This window comes from Emydura macquarii, unplaced genomic scaffold, assembly GCF_026122565.2.
Source record: "Emydura macquarii macquarii isolate MOO-44397 ecotype Brisbane River unplaced genomic scaffold, CSIRO-AGI_Emac_v2 contig_2636, whole genome shotgun sequence".
Taxonomy (NCBI): Eukaryota; Metazoa; Chordata; order Testudines; family Chelidae; genus Emydura; species Emydura macquarii.
In genome coordinates this window covers 16,257,273-16,281,259 of record NW_027132773.1, presented here as the reverse complement: position 1 = coordinate 16,281,259, position 23,987 = coordinate 16,257,273, and the positions used below count along the sequence as shown (strand labels likewise).

General features: G+C 40.2%; 1 protein-coding gene across 1 annotated transcript in view; it reads left to right on the top strand.

Moving 5' to 3' along the window:
• The window catches only part of DOCK4 (dedicator of cytokinesis 4), a 373,592-nt gene that overhangs the window by 248,836 nt on the left and 100,769 nt on the right, over positions 1–23,987 (top strand). Inside the window, exons 21-26 of the mRNA XM_067564219.1 lie at positions 615–696; positions 1,686–1,856; positions 3,491–3,683; positions 14,042–14,169; positions 17,572–17,706; positions 22,864–22,962. Coding sequence (XP_067420320.1) covers positions 615–696; positions 1,686–1,856; positions 3,491–3,683; positions 14,042–14,169; positions 17,572–17,706; positions 22,864–22,962 — 808 coding nt within the window. The remainder of the gene's footprint in view (positions 1–614; positions 697–1,685; positions 1,857–3,490; positions 3,684–14,041; positions 14,170–17,571; positions 17,707–22,863; positions 22,963–23,987) is intronic.

The following is a 23,987-nucleotide window of genomic DNA, read 5'->3' as shown; positions in this document are numbered from 1 at the left end:
AAGTGATTAGGAGGACATTTCCTTTACATCTAATTCAAGAAAGAATTCTTCCAGCAATGCTGTGCCCCTACCATCATGGTGTTCTACTGCCTCCGAATTTACAGTACTGCATACCGAATCATGAATATCACTGTTCTCTGTTTAGTCATTGTTGATTTATCATCTAAGTACTGCTCAGGCCCAAGGCTGCTTAGTGTTAGTGATCTAATGAGATCACAATCCAAAATCACATGACTGCCAGGAGAGCCACAGACTTATTGATTTGTTCTTATGGATTAAATGAGTTTTTGCATCTTTATCAAAAGCCTTAAGTAGTTATACTTAATACTAAGGTCAAATTGTTCATTAACAATCAGTTAGATGGCTTTGCAGCAGATCTCTAATTTAGTGAAAGTTTGGGCCTGGAATTATGCACAATATCCTGCCCTTACACTTAAGTAAACTGGTAATTGCTGGAAGAAGACACTGTGTGTTACAGAAACTTTTCTGTTTATTTTATGAAAGCCATTTGTTCACATTTCAAATGCTAAATTATTATAGTCTGTATTAAGAAATGTATTACATAATGCTTTCCAGGATTCTGCACCATAATCATTTTCCTTTTAATGTTCTAGAGATCTTATAAAAGTACTCAAGTGGCATGTTGATCGAGTAACAGACATGGAGATACAAGAGCATATCCAGGAAGTGTTAAAGGTAATAGTAGTCATCAGAGACAATAACATATCTGATCAGTGCATTTGTATAGCAGTGCTAATTTAAACCAGTTGATTTCACGTGTTGTATGTATGAGGGGTAGAATTACAATACCCGTTCAGTGCACTCACACACCTGTTTGGTAAAGTCAGTAAGTTTATTCATCCGTCTGGAAACACTTAATTGTGGAAAGAGTTGATTCATGGTGTTCACTCCAGGAGAACTCAGGAACTGAAGATTTACTTGTTGATTGCAATGCATATAGTGGTTGGTTTCCAGAAACCTTATGTAGATTATATTGGTGGTAATTATATCTCTGATATAATAGCAAGACTACAGTGACCAGATTTACCAGTTTAATGGCACAGTCCTTGTGTTCCAGACTGTTCTATTAAAACTGGGGTTTTGGTTTGGTTTCGGTCAAACCAAGGTACCATCAGTCAATCTCTTTGTTCCTCTTTCTCTACTTCTCTGTTGTCCCCTTGCCCCCATCCTGTCCATTTTCCTCCTCACTTGCAGCTATTTGTATCAGGTCTCACCTCACCTCTTAATTGAAATTGAACATTGTGTTATATTATCAATCTACTTTGTATATATTCCAGCAATTTGCAATTTAAGATTAACTTTGTTTTGTCACTGATGTTGCCTCATTCTCGGATTATAGTTAAGAGGAAAGCATTTTTGTTTTAAACAAATAACTAGATTTCCCAGTCCTGCATGCCATCTTTTGATAAGCAAGTGCTCCCAGATGTAGCAATATTAGTAAAGGCAAAAGAGTAAAAAAATTTTGAGAGTCTTATTAAAATATTGGCTGTACATCACTGCTAATAAGAAGATTAAAAACTTTCCAAAATTAAATGGCCTGTTCTCCATACTGACATATGTTGTAAATATATTAGAGTTATATAATTGCTATGCTTTATACTTACTGATTTTAAAGAGGAATGAGTTCAATATGATGCAGGATCTTTGTGTTTTGACATTTGTAGGCACAAGAATATATCTTTAAATATATAGTTCAGTCTCGGAGGCTGTTCTCTCTTGCCACTGGTGGACAAAATGAGGAGGAATTCCGCTGCTGTATTCAAGAGCTGCTTATGTCAATACGATTTTTCCTTTCCCAAGAGAGTAAAGGCACTAGTGCATTATCTCAATCACAAGTAAGCATCATGGTTTTCTCTCTTTGGCTATTACCATTATCAAGATTCGATGGAAAAATGTATGTGTACGTGTATTTGTTACACAGAAGGGCAAATTCATGTTGTGTCTGTAGTAAATTGATAGTTCCAGCTTATGCTTGCACCGATTGTGGCTAATAATGGAAATATTTCGAACTTCCAACTTCTGAACAGCAGAACTAGTGTTACCTTAGCCAAACTGTTTTGGTTTCAAATTGGAAAGAGATTTTATTGTGTTAATAGTTGCTCCAGTGGTTAGAGTAAATCATAACTGCCAAACAGAAATTGAATGGTATCTCCACATGATTTTGGGCATTCAGTATTGCATCATTGCCCAGTTTGCTTAAGCACCTTGAAACCTGACCTCTTGAACCCCAAAACAGATTTCTCACTTTTAAAGTTTTAATATAATAGAGAATCTCGCTAACCTGCACATTGTGCGGTTTCTTCAGTTGCACTGGGCCTATTAAAATTGACCAACGCTAAAGACAGTGGCCAAAACACATAGGGAACAACTCTATAAATCCAAAATTTGATGGGATAAACAGAGCTCTCACTTTGGGAAGAAACATTAGAACCTAGGCGTCTTCAGAAAATGTTTGAGTGGATCCCCAGCCTTCTCCATGTCAGATTCCTCTAACCAAAGATCTGCTTGTCCATGATAGTTCACCCCTTTGAGCTGTACAGGAAACTGTGTTTCAGGGGAAAAAAACAAAATCAGTAGGAAAAGAGTAGAGAGATGATTAGGCCAAATTCTTCCATCAGATCTCAGATGAGCAGCTTAATTGAAGTATTTTGGGCAGAATCATGTAAATGAGCAGCTCTAGGATTCTCCCACATTCCAAGCGGTATCTTTAATCCTATCACCGTGTACATCATCCGCATTGGAGCCAATGCTAAAAGAGGATGAGGGTTGGCTGGAATAAGTGATTTTATTTCAATGGATTAAAGTCAGAAAGGTAGGAGGAAAGACATTCCAGATTCTAACTACCTTTACATAACATCACTTTCTTTTTATTCAGTATTTCTTGTTTATCTTCAAAATCCATTTCTTTCTCCAATGAACTACTAGCTCCATTTTTAGTTTTCTAAAGAAAACTGATAGTTCCAGTGTTGTTTCCATCAAAAATAACCTCTTTAAATACTTGAAAAAATGAGAGACTGTTATATTCCTTACCTAGAGGAATCTCAGCATCACCTATTTGTGGCATTTGCCAGTTTCTGTTGTGCTTGTGAGCAAATAATCTCCTCAACTGTGGCTCGTGTGAAGCCTGTAAGTGCTGAAGTATCTGTAGTCAAAGTCCAGTTGTTTTATTTGATAAAAGTAGGGATGCTCTTGAGAGAGAAAAACAAAGCACCTTTAATAATAGGCTAAATCATGTTTTAAAAGAAAATAAATATGTAGCTTTAAGTCTGAGTAACTTGAGGATCTTCTGAAAATTATTTGAATGTTTCAAATCTGTATTACATTTTATAACTTGAAATTGAAACATGAAAATGGGTTTCCCTGATTGCTAAAAGTGTGTGATGCTCTGGTCCCTGGTCATTTTATAAATGCTGAACATTTCAAGTGTGTTTCACTGTATTTAATTGGTATTTTTAACCTTCTTCTTTAGGCTGTGTTTCTCAGCTCCTTCCCAGCTATATACTCAGAGCTGCTGAAGCTCTTTGATGTGAGAGAGGTGGCAAACTTGGTGCATGATACTCTAGGCAGCTTGCCAACCATCATGCATGTGGATGAATCCCTTCAAGCTGTTAAACTGCAGTGCATTAGTAAAACAGTGGAAAGTCAACTGTACACTAATCCAGGTAAAGTGATAACCTCCTAAGCTGCCTGCAGGTAGAAAAGCTTTCATGTCGTCTCTCATCCACAAGTCAACAGATGCAGAGGTAGGAAACATGTTTCATAGTCATGTTTCTTGAAAGTTGCAATTCCCAAAGCATTGTTCTGCAAAGATAGTTACACTAAAAAGTCTTCTATTTTACACAATATGATTGGTAAGATTTCAGTTGTAAAACATGAGACTAGTAATGGCTAAAGCTGTGGTTTTGTTGCAAGCATGAGCTAGTGCCAGGTAGGTGTAGGCATGTGGAGTTTTTGTTACATTTTTTACTCAAAAACTGTACCACTCTGCTAGTGTATCTTTTTGTGAGAGTTGCAAGTTCTTTTTTTTGCGGGGGGGGAAGTCTTGGAGTCTAATAATTAAACTCCCATAAAGAAGTTTTGTCTCTATAAGTATTGCAAGTTGAGGATCTTTGATCCTCCGTTGCCCTGCATGAATTTTATGCTGTTATGTCTCCATCAAAATCAATGGAGTCATGGCAGCATAAAACTGTAATGTAACTACCTATATGTGTGGCGCCAACATAGCTAAGTAATAGAGAAGATTTATAGAAAGAGCAAACTTACCACTGCAAGCAGTACTTTATGTGAATGACCAACCAGATTGCCTTCTGTGATGTACTGACTAACCTGATTGCCTTCTATGATGAGGTGACTGGCTCTGTGGATGTGGGGAATGTGATATACCTTGACTTTAGCAAAGCTTTTGATACAGTCTCCCACAATATTCTTATCAGCAAGTTAAAGAAGTATGGGTTGGAGGAATGGACTATAAGATTAATAGAAAGCTGGCTAGATCATCAGGCTCAGTAGGTTGTGATCAACGGCTTGATGTCTAGTTGCAGTCAGTAACGAGTGGAGTCCCCCAGGGGTCAATGTTGGAGCCAGTTTTGTGCAACATCTTCATTAATGATCTGGAGGATGGGGTGGATTGTACCCTCAGCAAGTTTGCAGATGACGTTAAACTGGGGGAAGCGTTAGATACGCTGGATGGCAGGGATAGGATACAGAGTGACCTAGACAAATTGGAGAATTGGGCCAAAAGAAATCTGATGAGGTTCAACAAGGACAAGTGCACAGTCCTGCACATTGGATGGAAGAATCTCATGCACTGCTACAGACTGGGGACCGACTGGCTAGGCAGCAGTTTGGCAGAAAAGGACGTGGCGGTTACAGTGGACAAGAAGCTGGATATGAGTCAACAGTGTGCCCTTATTGCCAAGAAAACTAATGGCATATTGGAGTGTAGGAGCGTTGCCAACAGATCGAGGGAAGTGATTATTCCCCTCTATTCGGCAGTGGTGAAGTCTCATTTGGAGTATTGTGTCCAGTTTTGGGTCCCCCATCCCCCTATTACAGGAGGGATGTGGACAAATTGGAAAGAGGTCCAGCAGAGGACAACAAAAATGATTAGGGGACTGGAGCACCTGACTTATGAGGAGAGGCTGAGGGAACCAGGCTTGTTTAGTCTTCAGAAGAGAAGAATGAGGGGGGATTTGATAGCAGCTTTTAACTACCTGAAAGGGTGTTCCAGGGAGGATTGAGCTAGGCTGTTCTCATTGATAGATGGTGGAACTAGGAGCAATGGTCTCAGGTTGTAGTGGGAGAGGTCTAGGTTGAATATTAGGAAAAAATGTTCACTATGAGGGTGGTGAAGCACTGGAATGGGTTACCTAGAGAGGTGATGGAATCTCCATCCTTAGAGGTTTTTAAGGTGTGGCTTGACAAAACCCTGGCTAGGATGATTTAGAGGGGATTGGTCCTGCTTTGAGCAGGGGGTTGGACTAGATGACCTCCTGAAGTCCCTTCCAACCCTAATCTTCTATGATTCTATGAATGGTACAGAACTGCTTTACCATTCACAACATAGAGGAAAAAATTGCAGTATGAAAGTGGCCAACTCTTAGCGTTGGATCCTCTGGCAGCCCCACAGCTCCTCAGCTGCTTTAGACCACTTCAGTAATGTAAACCAAGTAGGAATCTAGCAGATTCAGCTAGACTCTCTTGGTGTAAGAAGTACGTCATGAGTAGGGCCAGAATATTGCTGTGGTCTGTCTATCTCTGGATACCATGATTGGACTGCTCTAAGTTACACTAGTGGACTAATCAGTCCACGTGGCCCTGCATGCAGAGGGGTGTAAAAACGTCTTTGTGAGTCCACTCTCTACCCCTCCTCTCCCTTTGGCTGTTCTGAACAGAGCTCTGGCGCAGTGAGAATTTGTCCTGTTATTTTCTGTACATGAGAAGGACTGAATATGTGGATTTTAGGCAGCATCCTAGCCAGAGTGACCTTAGTCTATCTCTGTTTATCAGTACTAAGTGAAGCCAAGAATGAGATGACAATTATATTGAATTTTAAAACAGCAAACTCTTTTCAGTGGTAGTAGATGATAGAACTAGGAACAATGTTCTCAAGTTGCAGGGGGGGAAGGTCTAGGTAGGAATTAGGAAATACTTTTTCACTAGGAGGGTTGTGAAGCACTGGAATGGGTTACCTAGGGAGGTGGTGGAATCTCCATCCTTAGAGGTTTTTAAGGCCCAGTTTGACAAAGTCCTGGTTCGGATGATTTAGTTGGGGTTGGCCCTGCTTTGAGCAGGGGGTTGGACTAGATGACCTCCTGAGGTCCATTCCACCCTAATCTTCTATGATTATGTGAAATGGAAGTAACTGTAATTTTAGGGTGGGATTTTCAAAAGGACCTCAGTGATTTAAGGAGCACAAACCCCATTGAAAGTTGCATAGGCACTTTTGAAAATCCCACCCCTATGGTAATTTACTGATAAAAGAAAATTGGAAGAGGAGGCTCAATACAAACAGAAGTGACAATATATTTCAGAATGATCTGGGTAGAGTAGGAACATTAGCATTTAGTGCCATATGCCATTCAATGTGGAGACCTTTGAGTAATGAAGCCAGGACAAAAAACAGAGAACACCAGAACATAATATATGTTTTCAAGGCTTGTAGCTGCAAAACATAGGAGAAGCTCTTAGGACATTATTCTTTAAAAAGCTTAACACCTTCAGCACCATGCTTAAAAATGCTTAGGAAAACAAACAAATGTCTGAGAAACATAATCAAAGACTCTGGGACAGGACTTAACCTGTACGCCAGCTTGGAACTGCTCAGATGGTGCAAAGCAGCCAGAAAAACAGCCAGTCTGCCCCCCCTGGATTTTCCCAGGTTGCCATTGTGGCTTTTATGTCACCCTCTTACTTGTCTTTAGTGGAAGGGGAGAGAGAGACTATGAGATATTGGGGTGGTGGGTGTGGCTGGACTATCTCTGTAGCTGCCAGAACAGATCCTTGGGCCTTTGGGCAGCCAGACATAACTTCATAACTATCTTAAGGCTACTCTAACAACTGCCTGGGAAATGGAAGGCATATTAGAACATAAGACCAGCCATACTGCAGCAGACCTTCTAGTCCAGTATCCTGTATTCCAATAGTGGCAAATCCCAGGTGCTTCAGAGAGAGTGAATAGAACAAGTTATCATCGAGTGATCAATCCCCTGTCATCCACTCACAGTTTCTGGCAGTCAGAGGCTAGGGACACCCAGAACCTGGGTTGCATCCTTTACCATTTTGGCTAATAGCCATTGGTGAACCTATCCTCCAGGAACTTACCTCGTTCTTCTTTGAACCCTGTTATAGTTTTGGCCTTCACAACATCCTCTGACAACTAGTTCCACAGGTTGACTGTGTGTTGTGTGAAGGAAGTACTTCTTTATCTATGTTTTAAATCTGCTCTCTATTAATTTCATTGGGTGACCTCTGGTTCTTGTGTTATGAGAAGGAGTAAATAACACTTCCCTATTCACTTTCTCCACATGAATCATGATTTTATAGACCTCTATCTTATTCCTCTTTAGTCACCTCTTTTCCAAGCTGAAAAGTCCCAGTCTTTCTTCATATGGGAGCCTGAATCTTTTTTGTTGCCCTTCTCTGTATCTTTTTCAGTTCTAATATACATAGGCGGCACGTTATATGGGCCAGTGGTGCCTGGACTCCACCAACACTGAGGATGGGGGGTCCAGCTCCACCAATATTTCTCTGGTGCTGGGGGGCTGGCCATGAAGGTGCAGAGCGCAGCAGCCCCCAGTGCCCAGAGCGGCCTGGCCATTCTGCCTCCCTGCCCCCCGACATACTCAGCGGCTGGCCAGGTTAGGAGCCATGCCGGTGCCCGCACCTGCCCTGGCCCCAAGCTGCTCTCCCACATGGACCCAGCACCCTGGCCGGAGCCACTCCCAGCATCACGCAGAGCCACTCCCTCCTCCTGATCCCTCCTCTTCCCCCACCCCTCTCCTGCATGACGTGGGCCCAGTGCCCTGGCCAGGGCACCACTAAAAATTATATGACTCTGGCACCCAGGCTAATATATATTTTTTAGAGATGGGGTGACCAGAACTGCATGCAGTATTCAAGCTGTGGGAATACTATGACTTTATATAGCGGCATTGTGATATTTGTCTTATTATCAATCCATTTCCTAATGATTCCTAGCATTCCGTTAGCTTTTTTGACTCCTGCTGCACACTGAGTGGATGTTTTCAGAGAACTGTCCACAATGACTCCAAAATCTCTTTCTTGAGTGGTAACAGCTAATTTAGACCCCATTATTTTGTATATATAGTTGGGATTATGTTTTCCAATATGCATTACTTTGCATTTATCAACATTGAATTTCATTTGCCATTTTTTTGCCCAGTCACCCACTTCTGTGAGATTTCTTTGTAACTCTTTGCAATCTGCTTTGGTGTTCCATTCCTAAAAATAAATGCACTTAGACCTTCCTTCGGCCCAGACCTAGAGGGGAGCTCTAGAGAGTCTCCAGAGGGGAAAATAGAAATTGTGCTAAATTACTTAAGATATGTTGATCTGGAAAATAGTAAACCATTTACATCCTGGGGCAAAGGTGAGACTGAGATCTTAAGTGTAATTAAACTCTGTGTCTGAGGCAGAGGATGAACACATTAAACTGCTATTCCAATGGCATTAAAAGTGGATATAACACCATACACCATTACACCATACATATGTTAGTTAAACAGCTACAAAATCATTGTTATTCAGGTTTCTGTAACAAAGGACACTTTATATGAGGATTCCCTCTCTCTCCCCTAACATTTGATTAGCTGCTAACCAGATTTCTGTAGCACTGAAGTTTGACATTTTTTTGCTGCAACGGTATAGACAACTAGCAGCACTGTTTCAGTAGTTGATTATTTCTGTGACCATAACAGTGCAAAGATGTCATTTCACACCTGCCCTGTGATTTTGTTGAAGTCAGTGGAAGAAGCTATTATGCTACTGCACACAGAAAAATCACACTTAGAAATGATTTTGGGATATTTAGGCACTTTCGGTCTATATCCCATGCTATAGCTAACAGAAATTAGGAAACTACTGCAGAGGTTTCCAAAGGTAAAAATAGCAGTTCGGCTTCCAATTCCCATGGAAAGTTAATGGGCAGTAGGCGTCTAACTGTGCTATGGGATTTTGCAAATCTTCCCCCGCATCATTTTGATATGCTATGCTGAGGGACTAAAGTGGAGCTCACCATGGTGTTATCCTGCTATTAGATGGGCAGTTTTTTTTATTTCTGGCTTCTAACCTCTCCCCTAGTCTACTCTGTTGGGTGCTACCATTAGGATACATCCATTCCAGCGCTTATGAAGCGAATAGATTCATGACACAGACTCTAGGGCTTAGCTGTGCCATGCTCTCACCCATGAGATCTTCCACTTCTGTCAGTGCAGCTGCTGCAGTGATCTCGCACTCTTGTTTATTTCTTTTATATACACAGCTTTTAAAGCTCACTTTGGAAAAGAAGTGAGCACTCTTGCTCCAGCTTAAGGTGTGTGTTTAGTCTCAGCAGGTGGAGTAAGTGAAGAAGATAAAGCCCAAGGTCATCAGATGCTCTGTCAGCAAGAAGACCGTATCAGGGTTCTCTGAAGCTGCTTCAAGCTTTCAGACTTTCCCATAGCCATAAGGAGGGGCAAAGAGCACAGCTGGTATATTGGGGTCTCCTCTTCAGAGTGGACTGACACCCATTTGGACCAAAAGTCAGTTGTCAGCAAGCAGGAGCTTGTGGAGATACCCAACAGGAGTAAGTCAAAGAACTCTCTCAAAAGTCAAGCCACCATCTTACCCCAAAGGGAATATGTCTGATGTACTATCCCACTTTCTCATGTAGGTGAGTTCCTCACAAGGCAAAAGAGTCTGACATCCTCCTCAGAAAATAAGGAATTGGGCCCTTGCTCTGACATTTCCCTTTGTTTTCTCCCCAGCTGGGGCTCAGAGTAGGAAAGCCCTTCCGTTCCTAGGGAAACAACAGTTCAAAACAAAGTATCTATGTCTCCTAGTTCACTGCTGGACTGCTGGGCAGAAACTGCAGTAAGTGGTTTGCTGTACAAAGCAGAGAAATCTAAGCATTCCCCACACACCCCAGACTAAACCAAGCTGTGGTATAGGTCCTCACATACAACCAGGCAATCCCGTCATCCATCTCAGCAAAGATTAGAGTAGAGACCCCACCATTCCAGAGGCAAATCATGGAATTGCAATCTCAGAGGCAAGCTTCATAGAGGCAGTAACTTCTCCTCCTCCAAACTGAAACTTTCAGCATGACCAAAGTGGGAGCTGCATTCATCAAGAAATCCTCCTGGGAGGAGGAATCTCATACTTTGTAGACACTTGGTTCCACTATACATCAAACAGATGGGTGCCAGAGATCCTGAAATTGGGATACACCCTGGAGTTAGACTTTTCCACCTCATCTTGTCCTCATCACCTCACCAGTATTGAGAGACACAGGAATCTTCACAGGGTGGTACCTAAATAGATTCCTTTTTTTTACTTCCCTTCATTCTAATTTTCCTTGATGTTCATAATGTCATTACAATAAGAGATTAGAGAAGAACAAGGTCCAGAATATATTACCCAACTGTTTCCTTTTTGGGTCTGATTCTTTTCTCCCAATCCATCCCACTGTGGATAGGTTTATATGGGGTTACACTGTCTGCCCATCAAAAGAGCATGAATTGTGTACATCATTATATTAGGTTGAAAACCTATATAAATTCAGAGGTATATCTTTCAATCATTGTTTGTGCTGAAATTTGAATATAGCTATATCTTTGTAAGTACCTGAAAAAGAGCACTCTATAAGCTCAAAAACTTGACTCTTTCACCAAAAGAAGTTGGTCCAATAAAAAATATTACCTCACCCACCTTGTCTCTCTTAAGTACTCAGCTAGCAGGCAATGGCAAGGACATGGTTAATCCCTCGGCTCTGTCTGAGTTGTGACAGCCTCCAGTAGTTGTAGGAACAGACACAACCCCCTGAGTAGCAAACACACTTTTGCAAAACCATCTGACTAATGGCCCTTCAATTTTAAAAAATCACTTTTTCCCCCTAACAGTGTTGCTTGTTCTTCACCATATCAAGTACTACTTTTAAAGTGAAAATAGCGCTTCATGAAAAGTGCCAAATTGAGAGCTCTGGAAATTGAAATTCTCTGTTTAGACAGACCAGAAATGTTTGTTTGTTCTTCAGAATTCCAGTAGGAATTGGGTTTTTTTCATGCAGCTAAACAGTCCCCCGTAGGGTTTCCAACCTAATAAATGGAAAATTGAGCATGTGCAAATGAAACTGTTATATATAAAAAAAAGAAAAGAAAAAAAAAAGTGAATGTCTTCCTTGATTTTCATGCTCAAGAAGAAGGAAAAGTAAAATACAAACAAATACATACTGAAAAGTTAATTGAGTTTTTAAAATTCTTTCAGTCTAAAAGATCTAGGTTGTAACATAACATTTATATGTTTAAACTATATTATTAAGTTGAAAATCCCTTTAATATTAAACAAATGCTTTACAAACCTCAGTATTGACCACCGATGCAACGCCGGGGGGCGGAGGGGGATTCTGCACCAAAAAATTAAATATTCTATGCACAATATTTTAAAATTCTGCATATTTTATTTGTCAAAATAACACAATATAATCATGCCAGTTTCTGTTATTTTGGTAATTTATTTCAAAATACCTGTCAGAAAATAAGTCTGTAACAATACAGACAGCAAAAAAGATTCAGGAAACGTTTTTTGACAAATATATTCTTTTCTAGGCATTTTAATACAGAACTTTGAGTAATAATTAATTTAAATTACAATACAAAAGCATATTTCCTGCACCCCTCAGAAGTGGTGCAAAGACTTGGGGGAGTCCGGGGTAATGGAGGAGCTGAAGGAGAGGAAAGTAATTGCTGGGAAGAAGCCTGGGAGTGAATCTGGAGGGTTGTTGGGTGTGGGTGGGAAAACTAAGGAACGGGTTTTTTGGTGGGTGAAGGGATGTTAGGGAGTTGGGGAGCCTCCCCCATGCAGACCCTGGCTGACCCCTAGCCTATCCCATTCAGTTAGTCACATCTGCCCCTGTCCCAGTGTCCTCCTGCAGCCTCCATCCCTGGCCCCATGTGTCCCTGCACCCGCTTCCCCCATCCCCATGTCTCTCTACTGCCCCACCTAACCACCCCTCCTCCCCCGTCTCCATGTGTTCCTGCACCCCTACTCCTATTCAGCCCCTGGCTCAATGCTGTCACCCCACTAGCTCCTGTGTCCCCACCACAGTTTGTCATCCCCCACTAGCCATTCTGAACCCCGATCTATGTGACCCCCCAGCAGCCCTGTTTGCCCCACTCGGTCCATCCCTCCCATATCCTGTGGTCACTTGGCCCTGTAGGCAGGGCGCTGTGAGAAGGCAGCCTCTGCCCCCTCCCTCTCTGCCCTGAGCCAGCTGCCTTCTCTTCTGGTGCCACAGCAGCCCCTGGTGGACAAGAGGTGTAATTGTAGCACTTCCCCAGCAGAATGTATTTTCTGTGGAGAAAAAAAATCTGCGGGGGACATGAATTGTGTACATGTGCAGGGGCACAGAATTCCCCACGAGTACCACACAGAAAAGGCACAAAGATGCCCTGAATGTCTTTTAAATTATGCCAACCATGTATTTGGAAAGATTGATGTTATGAAAATTTTATTTTTCCAATTTCTGTATAATATTTTTTAAAGCAAGTATTAGCATTTTAAACAGCCAGCTAATTTGGCTTCCTAGAGGGGGTGGGAGGAATTAGGACAGAGTGACTGATGGATAAGGATATTATTGTTCTGTTACCAGCACTCAATAATTTTACTATCTACAGTGGTTGACGTACCTGACAGTTGTTGAGAAAAAAGTAAAGCCTGTAGGCAAGAGATACACATTGCTGTCTCTTAACTTTCACAGATAGGTTTTCGTGCGTGATTCAGTGGTGGAGATTTATCTAATTTTTTTCAGTGATCCCATCAGATCTCACAGCCTAAGCAGATTGTGACAGGTCAGTTTTTGGGTTAGACACTTTCAAGGATTGTTAGGTGGTGCTAGAAGTGATGCAAGTAATTCAGTAGGTGGCGCTATTCCCTCCCTCCCTGAGTCAGTACATTTGCAAGTCAGCATATCATTAGAAGGCTTTGAGCTTTTGGTGGTGTCATCTTTCCTTTGAGGTGTAAAACAAAGATCTAGAGTGATTTAAAACAAAGGATCCATCTATCAGGAAGGGACGTGGTGGTGTCTAGTATGGCACCACAGGGATCAGTGTTAGGATTGGTCTCATCTTTATTAATGGTCAGAAAAGGAAGTAAATAGCACATTATTGAAAGTCACAAATTATACTAAATTGGGAGAAGTCAGAACAGAAAAATGATAACAAAAGGACTGTGGGCAGAAAATGAGATTCAACTAGGAAGAATGCAAATTAATTCCTGTAGAGACAAATAATCTGTATTACACATACTCAGTAGGAGGGAGAAACCTGAAAAGCAGTAATAGTGAAAAAGAACTGAGGATAGTAATGGACAGTAAATTAGATCTGAATTTGGAAAGTAATATAGTTGCAAAAAAGGCCAGTATTATTTTTGGATAGCAAAAGCATCCTGACAAACCACAGAGGTAGTAGAGAATAGTTTCCATGTCATTGTGTAGATCGTATGCTAACGTTTTCTGCATGAAAGTTGTATGAATATGTAGTTTTATTTCACATATTCAATATCACACACAATAATGTATATATCTAGAGGTGATTTCGTCTTACCCAGCAGAAGGTAGTACATGAAATATTTGTTTTTCTTATGATATGGTATGAAGCCGCTGAAAGCATCTGATGATCAGGAATATTTCTATGGATATAAGACACATTTACAGTTTACATATGATTATATTTTATTAAAATATATATAAAATGAAAAAGTGTCATGAAAGGAGTCCACTCATACCATTTCTCTCTCCTTACAGATTCCAGATATATTCTTCTTCCAGTAGTTTTACATCACCTCCACATGCATTTACAAGAGCAGAAGGATCTTACAATGTGTGCACGTATCCTTAGCAACATATTTTGTCTCATAAAGAAAAATAGCTCAGTAAGTAAATCCCAGTTATGAACAATAGATTTTTTAACTTCATTATTTGGCTCCTGGTAATAAAATAAACTGTCCCTTGAACAAAAAGTCACATTTAGAGCAGTCTCTATTCACTGAACCTTCACGATTATGTTAGTTTGATTTTTCATCACCTTTTTTTTTTTTTTTTTTTTGCTGCTGCAAGAATATTTTTCATCTAGCACTCTGTATTCTACTGAGCTTTGACTCTGTTCCAGTGTTCTAACATACAGTAATTCAGATCTATGTTCAAAGAAAAACAGAGAAAGATTGTCTGGTTTAAGATTTACATTCCGTTGTAAATAGCATCTTCTTGTCAAGCCTGTGTTTTAAGATTGTGGGAGCTTTAAAAGAGGCCCCCTCCCTGTTTCAGCCCACTTGGACTTGAAGAAGCCTGGAGTCAGAAATGCTTCTCCACCTGCAGCCCCCTTTCCCATCATGAAGAGTAAACCAGGGGGATCTTTTAAGAGGGGCACTTACTACAGCCCAGCGAGAATTGAGGGACCTTGGGCTGCTTTTCCACCTGTAGCATGGCCTGACTCTTCTTCTTGACCTTGTTTTGGTGGGTTTGTTGGAAGCTGATATTCTGAAGATAGTTTTTGTGTGTGTATTGGATGAAGGGATTGAGTTGGGTGATCTGTTTTTACAGACAGTCTGCAACAGAGGAAGTGAGAAATGCCCAGGGCACCAGACTCCTACTGAGTCCAAAGAACAGTGACATAGAAGTTGTGGCGTTTTTTTGTTCTTGTTTTTTTTAAATTTTTTAGAGACCATATGCTCTGGCTGTGCAGGAGGCAAAGACACATTTCTTCTCTTCCACCCATAGCATCTGTAAAGTCCCACGCAAAAGAGTTAATTCAACTGTTTAGTGAATGCTGGCTGTCTCTATTTGGTTACAGAGTCAAGTGTTTCTTGCTATGAAGAAATGTCACATTATTTTGCAGATAAAATTGCTCAGATTGGGACAGAACTGTCTATTGCCATGGTAACAGAATAGGATGTTGAGGGGGAAAAAAGCTTCAATTTCAACTCATTGAGCTCAGAGAGGTGCAGGTGTGCAGCTTTCTGCTACAATCTTGTCCCTCCCGAGTGGTGAAGAGCAGTGGTGAAGTACTGGTTCCACAGTTAGCTGAGGTTGTCAGCATTTCCCTATAGAGGGTTCAGCACTAGAAGTCATGGTGAGACCCGTGTTCAAGAAGCCAGTTCTTTACTCTGGTAATAAACCAGTATCCAATCTTTCCAAAGGTAATTGAAAAGGTGGTGGTTCTTGTGAGGCAGCTGTATTAACTGATCTTCTTCCCATAGCAGTGGACGGAGATAGTGTCTGCAGACTCTTTTAGATCTATAAGCAGCTTTTTATACCATTGACCGTGAAATTTTGTTGACTTGCTTGTGGATCCCAGTATGGTTGAATGAATTGCTCTTAAACAGCTCCATTCTTTTGCCACTGGAGATATTGCCCAAGGGATAGTTGTAGGCAATTGTTTCTCTGCCCCGAGGGTTCTTTCTTGCAGGGCACCAGAGGTGTCTGTATTATCATCCCTTCTGCTCAACTTGTGGTACTGCGAGGGTAAGTGGTGAGACAATAGACAATATTGCATTTATTATGCTATGTCTCTAAGTTTGACCAGGCTAGAGAAGTGGAACAAACAACCCAGTGTTTATACTAATTTAGGATGTGGATGAGCTATCTAATCAAGACAAGACAGAGACGATAGGTTAGTGGTCTGAAGGAAGTCACCCCAAGATTTCTCAGAACTTGTATTTGCACCCTTGTCTGAGGGAATGCAAATGGTAGTTGTAGCACAGGTCAGCAAAGAATAACTGGGACCATTTAAATGTTAATATTTACTAGCACAATAAGTTGCTTTTTGTAAAAATAAATAAAAGAAAATCAACCCCCAAGCTAACTGAAATTTAAATTAATGTGACATTAAGAATGTTCAGTAAAAATAAAATAAAGTCAGGAAGTGCAAAAAGTTCAGGTTGCTACAGCAATATTAACTAAATTGCAATTCCTAGGAACATGGTGCATATTTTAAGACGGGCCTTGCTCCCATAAAGGGATTCATGCAGGTGCAAGTATGCACACCCATGAATTACTTTCAAGGACTGGGGCCATAAACATTAATTGTTTTATAGGGATCACCAGATGGTGCTGTTCCACATGGTCCTACAAGTTATTTTTCTTAGTGTGTGAGTAGCACACAGTCTTTGAAGAAATGCAGGGTTTATTTTGTGATGCAGATTCTTTTGGGGAGCTGTTGCCTTACAGCAAGAGAATTTGTTTCCTTCTTTGAACTCTCGAGAGGTTGAATTCTTGGACCAGAGTGTTTGGGCTGAGATTACTGGAACATAGGATTGCTTGTATGTCATATGTGATCACCTTGGTTCAAGGACTAGTGTATAAAACATAACTAAAACAAGTTACACTATGAAAATATCGATTGGATTTCTTATCCAGTAGGAAACAGACCTGCAAGACCCCAAATCTGCTACCATTTGGCAACTGGGTGAAATCAATTATTATATAATCAATGATTATATAAAATACATTAATAAGTACCTTTAATTAAATAAAATGAATAATGAAATAATATTATTTGAAAACTAAAATGGGGAGGAGAATGCTATATATGTGCAACATAGCAAAATTAACATATGTGTTTCCTGGTTATTTTAATAACTGTGCAATTTTAACAATGCACTAACTTTGCTCTTACTTGTTAGTTAACATTTATGGCCAGGTTCAATGGTGTATACTTTGGCTCCTTTTCATTACTCTGATAATGCAAATCAGCTATAAACTTGCATGACTGGCCAGATTTATATTTGCTTTCTGTCACCAGAGTGGCAAAAAGTAGTTGGACGTTACCCATGAGTTAGGCCTTAAAAAGATGCTACATTTAGTACCATATGTTGATTTGTGGTGGTAGTTTCTTTGACGATCTCATAAAGTATTCAAAACAGAATTCTCTCTGCTTTAGACTTTAAATCTTCTCTGTCAGATTCTATGGCTAACACGTATGAGTGTTAACTGTAAAAATCTTGGCCAAATAACCTTCATAAATCATGTACTACTTTCCTTTATACTGTAACTTGAAAAAGGATTATGTTTAATAATGAGAACTTAGACTCATGGTCTTATAACTATCTTCTATATATCAGTAATTTTGAGAACAGTGGATTCATGTTAATAGAATGACTCTGGTATCTGGGTAGAAAATATTCCTGAGGTTTATAAAGTGCAGCACCCATGATGAAAACTAATTCTTATCTCAGCTAAACTAATTCAGGTGCTAACACTGTCCTACAGAAAATACTGCCTATGCCTGTTCTTTTTTCAGTAATAGCAATCTGAAAAAATATTTTTCTTTATCTCAGGAAAAATCTGTCTTGGAAGAAATAGATGTGATTGTGAGCAGCCTGCTAGATATACTGCTGAGAACCATATTAGAGATCACAAGCAGACCTCAGCCATCAGGGTCTGCGATGCGCCTGCAGTTTCAAGACGTGACTGTAAGTTTTTCATCATAAAACTGACCCAGACTAGTTTAAGACTGTCAGTGTGCTCTTAACTCATCCCTTTGTGCTTAGGGGGTTTGTCTATATATTGTAATTCTCATTGTTAATCAGATTACCTGCTGTTCTGAAAAGATTGCATTACATGGGCTAAGAGGGATGAGGGGAGTGAAGTAGATTTTACTTGCTTTTCTCACTTTCAGTGGAATCATTAGTCTTCTGTGGTTTTATTTATCTATACACTGTAGTAGCCAAAAAATTAAGGGGAGAAATTCTTCCACTTGAGATTATATTGGGTCATTTGTATACCCAATGGAAATTTGTATACGCAACGGAAATTTCATTATGCTGCTTTGGTTGACAGTTGAACAGCTTCCTGAAATGACTAGTCCACAGCACTCATGAAAATGAAATGGTATGGCAAAACATTAACATTTTTACTTCCCAAAAATCCAAGTGTTTGACATGGGGAAAAAAGGTCTCAAAACAAAAAAAATATACACACTTATCTGGGCTTGAGCTTCAGTTCTAACACAAGAACTAAAGTCAAGAGATCAACGTTATGCAGGGAACATAAGTGGTATTTAGGTCAACACAGTATAATGACTAATGCACATGAAAAGGTTTAAGTGCAAAATTAGTGTTGGTGAAATAAAATGAAGTTACACTTTGCTCTGCTTTCAAGGAGGCTGTATTTGGGGAAAATAAAATCTTACAACAGCAGGGGAAATGCATTGGCCTTACAAAAGAGCAACTGACCTACCTATGTAAGAGGAGCAGGTGACTTACTGATCATTCAGCAAAGTTTTCTGTGAAAAACTTAATATACCTGGACGTTCCTTCTTTTTGATTTGCCATCTCGTTGGACCAGCTCCTTAAACTGTTATTTTTTATTTTTCCAATGAGATAGGGATTCTAGTCTTTCAAACTTTAATTCCCTTTGGGAACAAGTATTGTAAAAAGCATTTAATGCATGTGGAAAATATTTTTCACTTTCTCCAATGGGGAACAAAATTTTTAGAAGCATTTGTGGAGTTAACCATGAGTTGACTATCCTGTGTGACTTTCCACTGTGCTCCAATTCATTATGCTTCAGAGGGATTGTACTTCTAAGATTTCACATTTCTTTAATTTTAAACTGCAAAAATGTTCTCTGAGTCCGTGCATGGGGAGTTCTGCTTTATCTAAACAAGGGTTGTAGAACTGAGTTGTAAGTGTGGCAAAACTCCATTCTAATTGGTTTCCATTAAAATATCCAATTGTTTGTGAATACATTTTTTCTAAAGCAGTGTAAAGGGCTAATTCATCACTCCATCAAAAATTAGCCTCTGAAAGTCCATGCAAGTTATAAAATTTTCATTAGTTATATATGCATCACAAAGGCATGTCGTCATCACCACATGCATCTCACAGAATATTTAATGTGGAAGTGACTCACAGCACAGCATAAGGCAATTATATACATTTATGTGAGAGTGTCATGCAGCTTATGGCAGACACTGAGCCTGGTTCTTGGAACTACTTGGAACACCCAACACAAGTACAAATGATGGAATCTGGCCCAGCATGTTGTCGTGAGTCAGTCCTGTATCATTAAATGCTCTTTAATGGTGGGATATAGGCTTTATGGCAACACAATAGACTAAATTCTGTCACCCTTCCTCTCGCTGGGTACTACCTCAGTCTGCAAGTAGTCTTCAGGGTATGTCTCACTATATTGCCATATGTAAGCGGGGGAATGGGCCTGCTATTGTGGGGAACTTTCCTTGCTGATACACTACCCCAGTAGAGTTGGCTAGCAAAAGGATCTGAGTCCCTGCTTCCACTCCCTTTACCCAGAGGCCCACCTGACCTCGAGGGCTCCCCTCCCACTCTCCTGTGTGGTGGGGTCCCTGTAACCCTGACAAGGCTGGGCCCAGGATTCCTGGGGCTCAACCCCCAATCTTGCCGTGGTCCCTGAGGGCAGGGGTACTAACTCTGCACTAGGCACTTCCCTGACCCACTAATCATTGCATACAATGCAAAACAATACAATTTATTACACAAACAGCAATCAAAAATTAAATAAAAAAAATAAGAAAAGAGGAGAAAGGTTAAAGGAAAACACCCAACACTGCCACCTGGCATGGGGCACCACAAACAGTGTTTCCGGGGTGTAGGGAAGGTTCACTGTCTGTGTCACACGTCGCAGGCCCACTGTCCAGGCCCTGGCTATGTTGCAGGGATGCAGAGTCAGACATTTTCTCTGGCAGTAGCCACACACTCCCAGAGTCCCCCTCGCTCTTCCCAGCTGCACACCGCACCCAGCTTCAGACCCAGCTTCAGAGGGCTCCAGCCCCAACCCAGCTCCTGCTTCACTCTGCTCAGTGCAGCTGCGCTCAGCTTGGCTCCCTGGGATGCCCCTCTGGTTCTGCTGCTGTGGGTCGGGTCAGCTCAGCCCAGCTTTCTGTGTTCCTCTTCCAGCCTTCCAGCTGCTGGCTCCCTTTTCCTTGGCTCTGGTCAGCTCTGCCCAGTCATACAGCTCCAACTCAAAGGGAGGGCCGGGCTCCCCCCCACCCTCCTGGCTCCTTCAATGGCCAGTCTGCCCTGTCAATCAGGCTGACCTGAGTTGGCCTCTCTCCACTGGCCCTGGGGCTGTCTGTTTCAGGGTCCTGCTTCCCCCAGAGATGGCCAACCAATAAGACCCACTAAGTTTCAGTAGGGGGCTAATAGACCCCTTACACATAGATGCATACTGTATAGTGTTTCTGCATAAATGTATATCCTATCTTAATCTTGCCTTAGGTTGTGCTGTGAATTGTTTAGTGCAGTCTGTGAGATGGATGTGGTGATTGAAGCTGTGTGCCCGAAAGAAAACTTTATAATTTCCAGGGACCAGTGATCTCAGTAAAGTTGCACCAGTGTGAACTGGAGTAATGCAGTGACATCAGTGAATTAGCCCATTTGGTTGCTATTGGAGAAATGTATCTGCACACAATTAGATTTCTGAAAGGAAACCCATTAAAGTGGCGCTTTTCCCACATAGAAAATACTTTTAGAATTTAAATTAAAGGAATGTGAAATCTTAGAATTACAGTCCTTCTAAAGCATAATGAGTTAGAGCCAAGTGCTATTGTGACACAGTCAACAATATGTGTTTAATAATTTTGTTCTTTATGGGAGAAAATGGAAAATGACTTGGTGAGACTACTTATGGGAGTAAAGTGACTTGGGGTGGTAGACCCTATCCTTATGCTCTTTTGTATGCGAGGATGAGACATGCAAACTATGCTTTCAGTATGACTTAGAAACAAAGAAATGAATGATGTTGCTTACACTCCCTGGCTCTCTGAATATGGCATTGGTAGGAAACTGGGCCAAGATTTTACAAAGTAGGGGCCAAAGTTCATTTCAATGGGAGCTACTGAGTGTGCTTATCACTTTTGAAAATTAGGCCACTTTTTTAAGTGTCTAAATGTGAATTAGGAATTCAGATTTAAAAACCCATTTTAAAAAACTTGGCTATAGCTTCTGTCTCATTTGAAAATCCAGTTGTGTACCATATTGTAACAGTGTAGGACTATATAATGTAATATAGATGTTGTACTGTATTATTTTAAATTCGGTATGTTAACTGTAATATAAAGTTAATATGGGATCACAGAAGTAATGCAGTGTAAATGGTTTGAAGGGTTGTATGTCTACACATAGAAACAAAAAGAAAGAAGTTTGCATAATTCACTTTATTTAAAGAATACGTGTGTGAGGTTCACGTTCAAATATGATGATGTAGCTGGGATTAAAGTAAAATAAGGCCATTTTTACTTACTTAATTGTTTATTTAAGTTAAGTAGCCTAATGACACAAAGGGGGGTCTCGGTTTGTAACTGAAGGAGAACAGCTGTCTCAGAAACTTACTTTTTTTTAAACAGCTAATCTAATCAGACCACCGTTTTTTCCTTTTGTACACTGTATTCAGTGACACATAAATTCAGCTTGAATCTCTGAGGATATAATGAAATACAAATTATTTTTTTTTAATTATAAAAGCTTCATGGTCAGGGAAGATCATCAGCAAGGGTCAGGAATAAATTTCGTGATATAATATGATCGTTTAAAGGTGCTTCCTGTTTACAAAGTACAAGTGGTAGTCTGGGCAATTGTGCTTGGAAGCTGAAGGTTGAGAAACATACTAGTCTAGGATATTAGTATAATAATCTGAGGCTACATCTTCATTGCAAAAAAAAGTGTTTACTATCCCGAGAGAGCCATCTCCATGCAAAATCCTAGTAGAGACAATGCACAGGTAGTTTTTACCATGGTGTTGCTAGTCAAGATAAAGCAAATAACCTCTTCTCTTTCCCTGCCTTCCCCAATGGGGTTTATCTCGACTAACTATATCCAGGTAAAAACTATAGTTCCTTAGCACTCTCAATGTTTAATCCTATTGGCAACATCTCAAGTTAGCTATTTTGATGTAAAAATACACTTTTTTTCAGGGAAGACATAGCCTTATTTCAAAAATGCAAATTTTAAATGAGAGGGAAAAAGTTTACCCAAAATATGGACTGGCAAACTACTGAAAAGTGTTTAAAAATCATTTAAAATGTTTTTGTCCTTCCTTTTCTCCTTCCTACGATCTTCCTCCTCATTTTCCTCCCCACAGGTAAACAAGGCTTCTTCCCAGAATTGTTGCAATATATTTTATTTATATTTTCTTTCAAAAGCAAATTGGCAGGAAGAGGCTGGAATTTTTGCAATGTAAACTATCTGCATAAACACAGATGCAAGGGAAACAATTAATGATTATGTAAACATATCAGTTTATATTGATTACTTTTTCACATCATGTATGTATTGTTTTAGTTGCTTGTGAGCTGATTTATGTAAAGGAAATTACAAAACATGGAAATTGAATTTGGAAAACGAAAGTATGTAAGTGGAAAGCAAATCCATAGGTTAAAATTTATGATATTTTAAAGGATTATAGTCCTATTTCTATTAATAAGAAAATACTACACACAATATCCAGCAATGTCTTTGAAAATTCTTTCAGACTTCATAGCACTCATTTTCTTTAGATTAGTAAAAGAGTTTCATAATGTGATCATTTTCATTGATGTTTTCTATATTTTGGGTTTGATGTATAACATTTCCTCTCTTGCTTTGCATCAGGGGGAGTTTGTTTCCTGTCTCTTGTCACTATTACGACAAATGACAGACAGACATTACCAGCAACTTCTTGATAGCTTCAACACAAAGGATGAGCTGAGAGTAAGTAACAGATCTTCAATTTTATGCCTTTAAATGTTCTTTCCTCCTCTTCTTCTGACTCTGTTCAGGGAATCCTCTGTCTCAGATAAGGGGTGTGTTGGTGTTTAAATATAATCTACTTCTCAAACACACGCTGACAACTAATTGCTTCATATGCTTTTCCATTCACGTTTACTCAGGGGAATTCTTGTGGCCGTGGGTAGGATTTTGTTGTTTCTGTACTTAGAGCTGATAGGAATAGGGAAGGAAAACTATAGAATTGCTTTATAGCCTTTTCCTCATTCTCTAACCCTATCACACAGAATAATCTAATCACAATGCAAGTAACAAATATGAAAAGCTTCCATGCAGGGAGATGAAACTCTCTTGCATTTTTCCTATCAGCTACAGTTTAATTGATATGACATGGTGCAATGGCAGACTGGCAGCTTAAAGAAAACACTCACACTAGTACTAGATTCAGTAAGAACAGACCTTTAAATGCAGCTCACAAAACTGTAGATCCCTGACACTGTCCACTAAAAGCTTTAAAATGCCAGGACCCTCTGCAGTGAGTAGATATTATCCTAACATCCAGGGCCCAAGCATAATTTTTCAGGCCCAGTACAAACTTGAATCACGGCCCCCCTCCCACACACACATCTATAGGAGTTGCTGCCTGGGCCGGGCCCCCCAGGGCCTTCGAGCCCCGGTAAAGTGTACCCTTTTTCCTCCCCGTGTGGGGGCCCTGCTAACATCTTCCAATACCATTGCTGCTGACTTCACTCATGTAGACAGGGAGATTATCATGTCCATTATGTTTACATTATTTTAATATTATACTATTGGTAGGAGGCCTGAATTACTTCCGTTTTTAATTTTGGTAAGGAAGATCAATCATTATTGCAGTTTCTAGTCTCTTCAGACAAAATGGAAGTTTCTTAGGAGATACTAGTTTATGCGTAGAGGTTTGTATTCACCTCCTTGTAGCATAAAGTCTGTGTAAGCTGTGTGGCTGAGTTAGGACAGAATTTCTGGGCAGGATA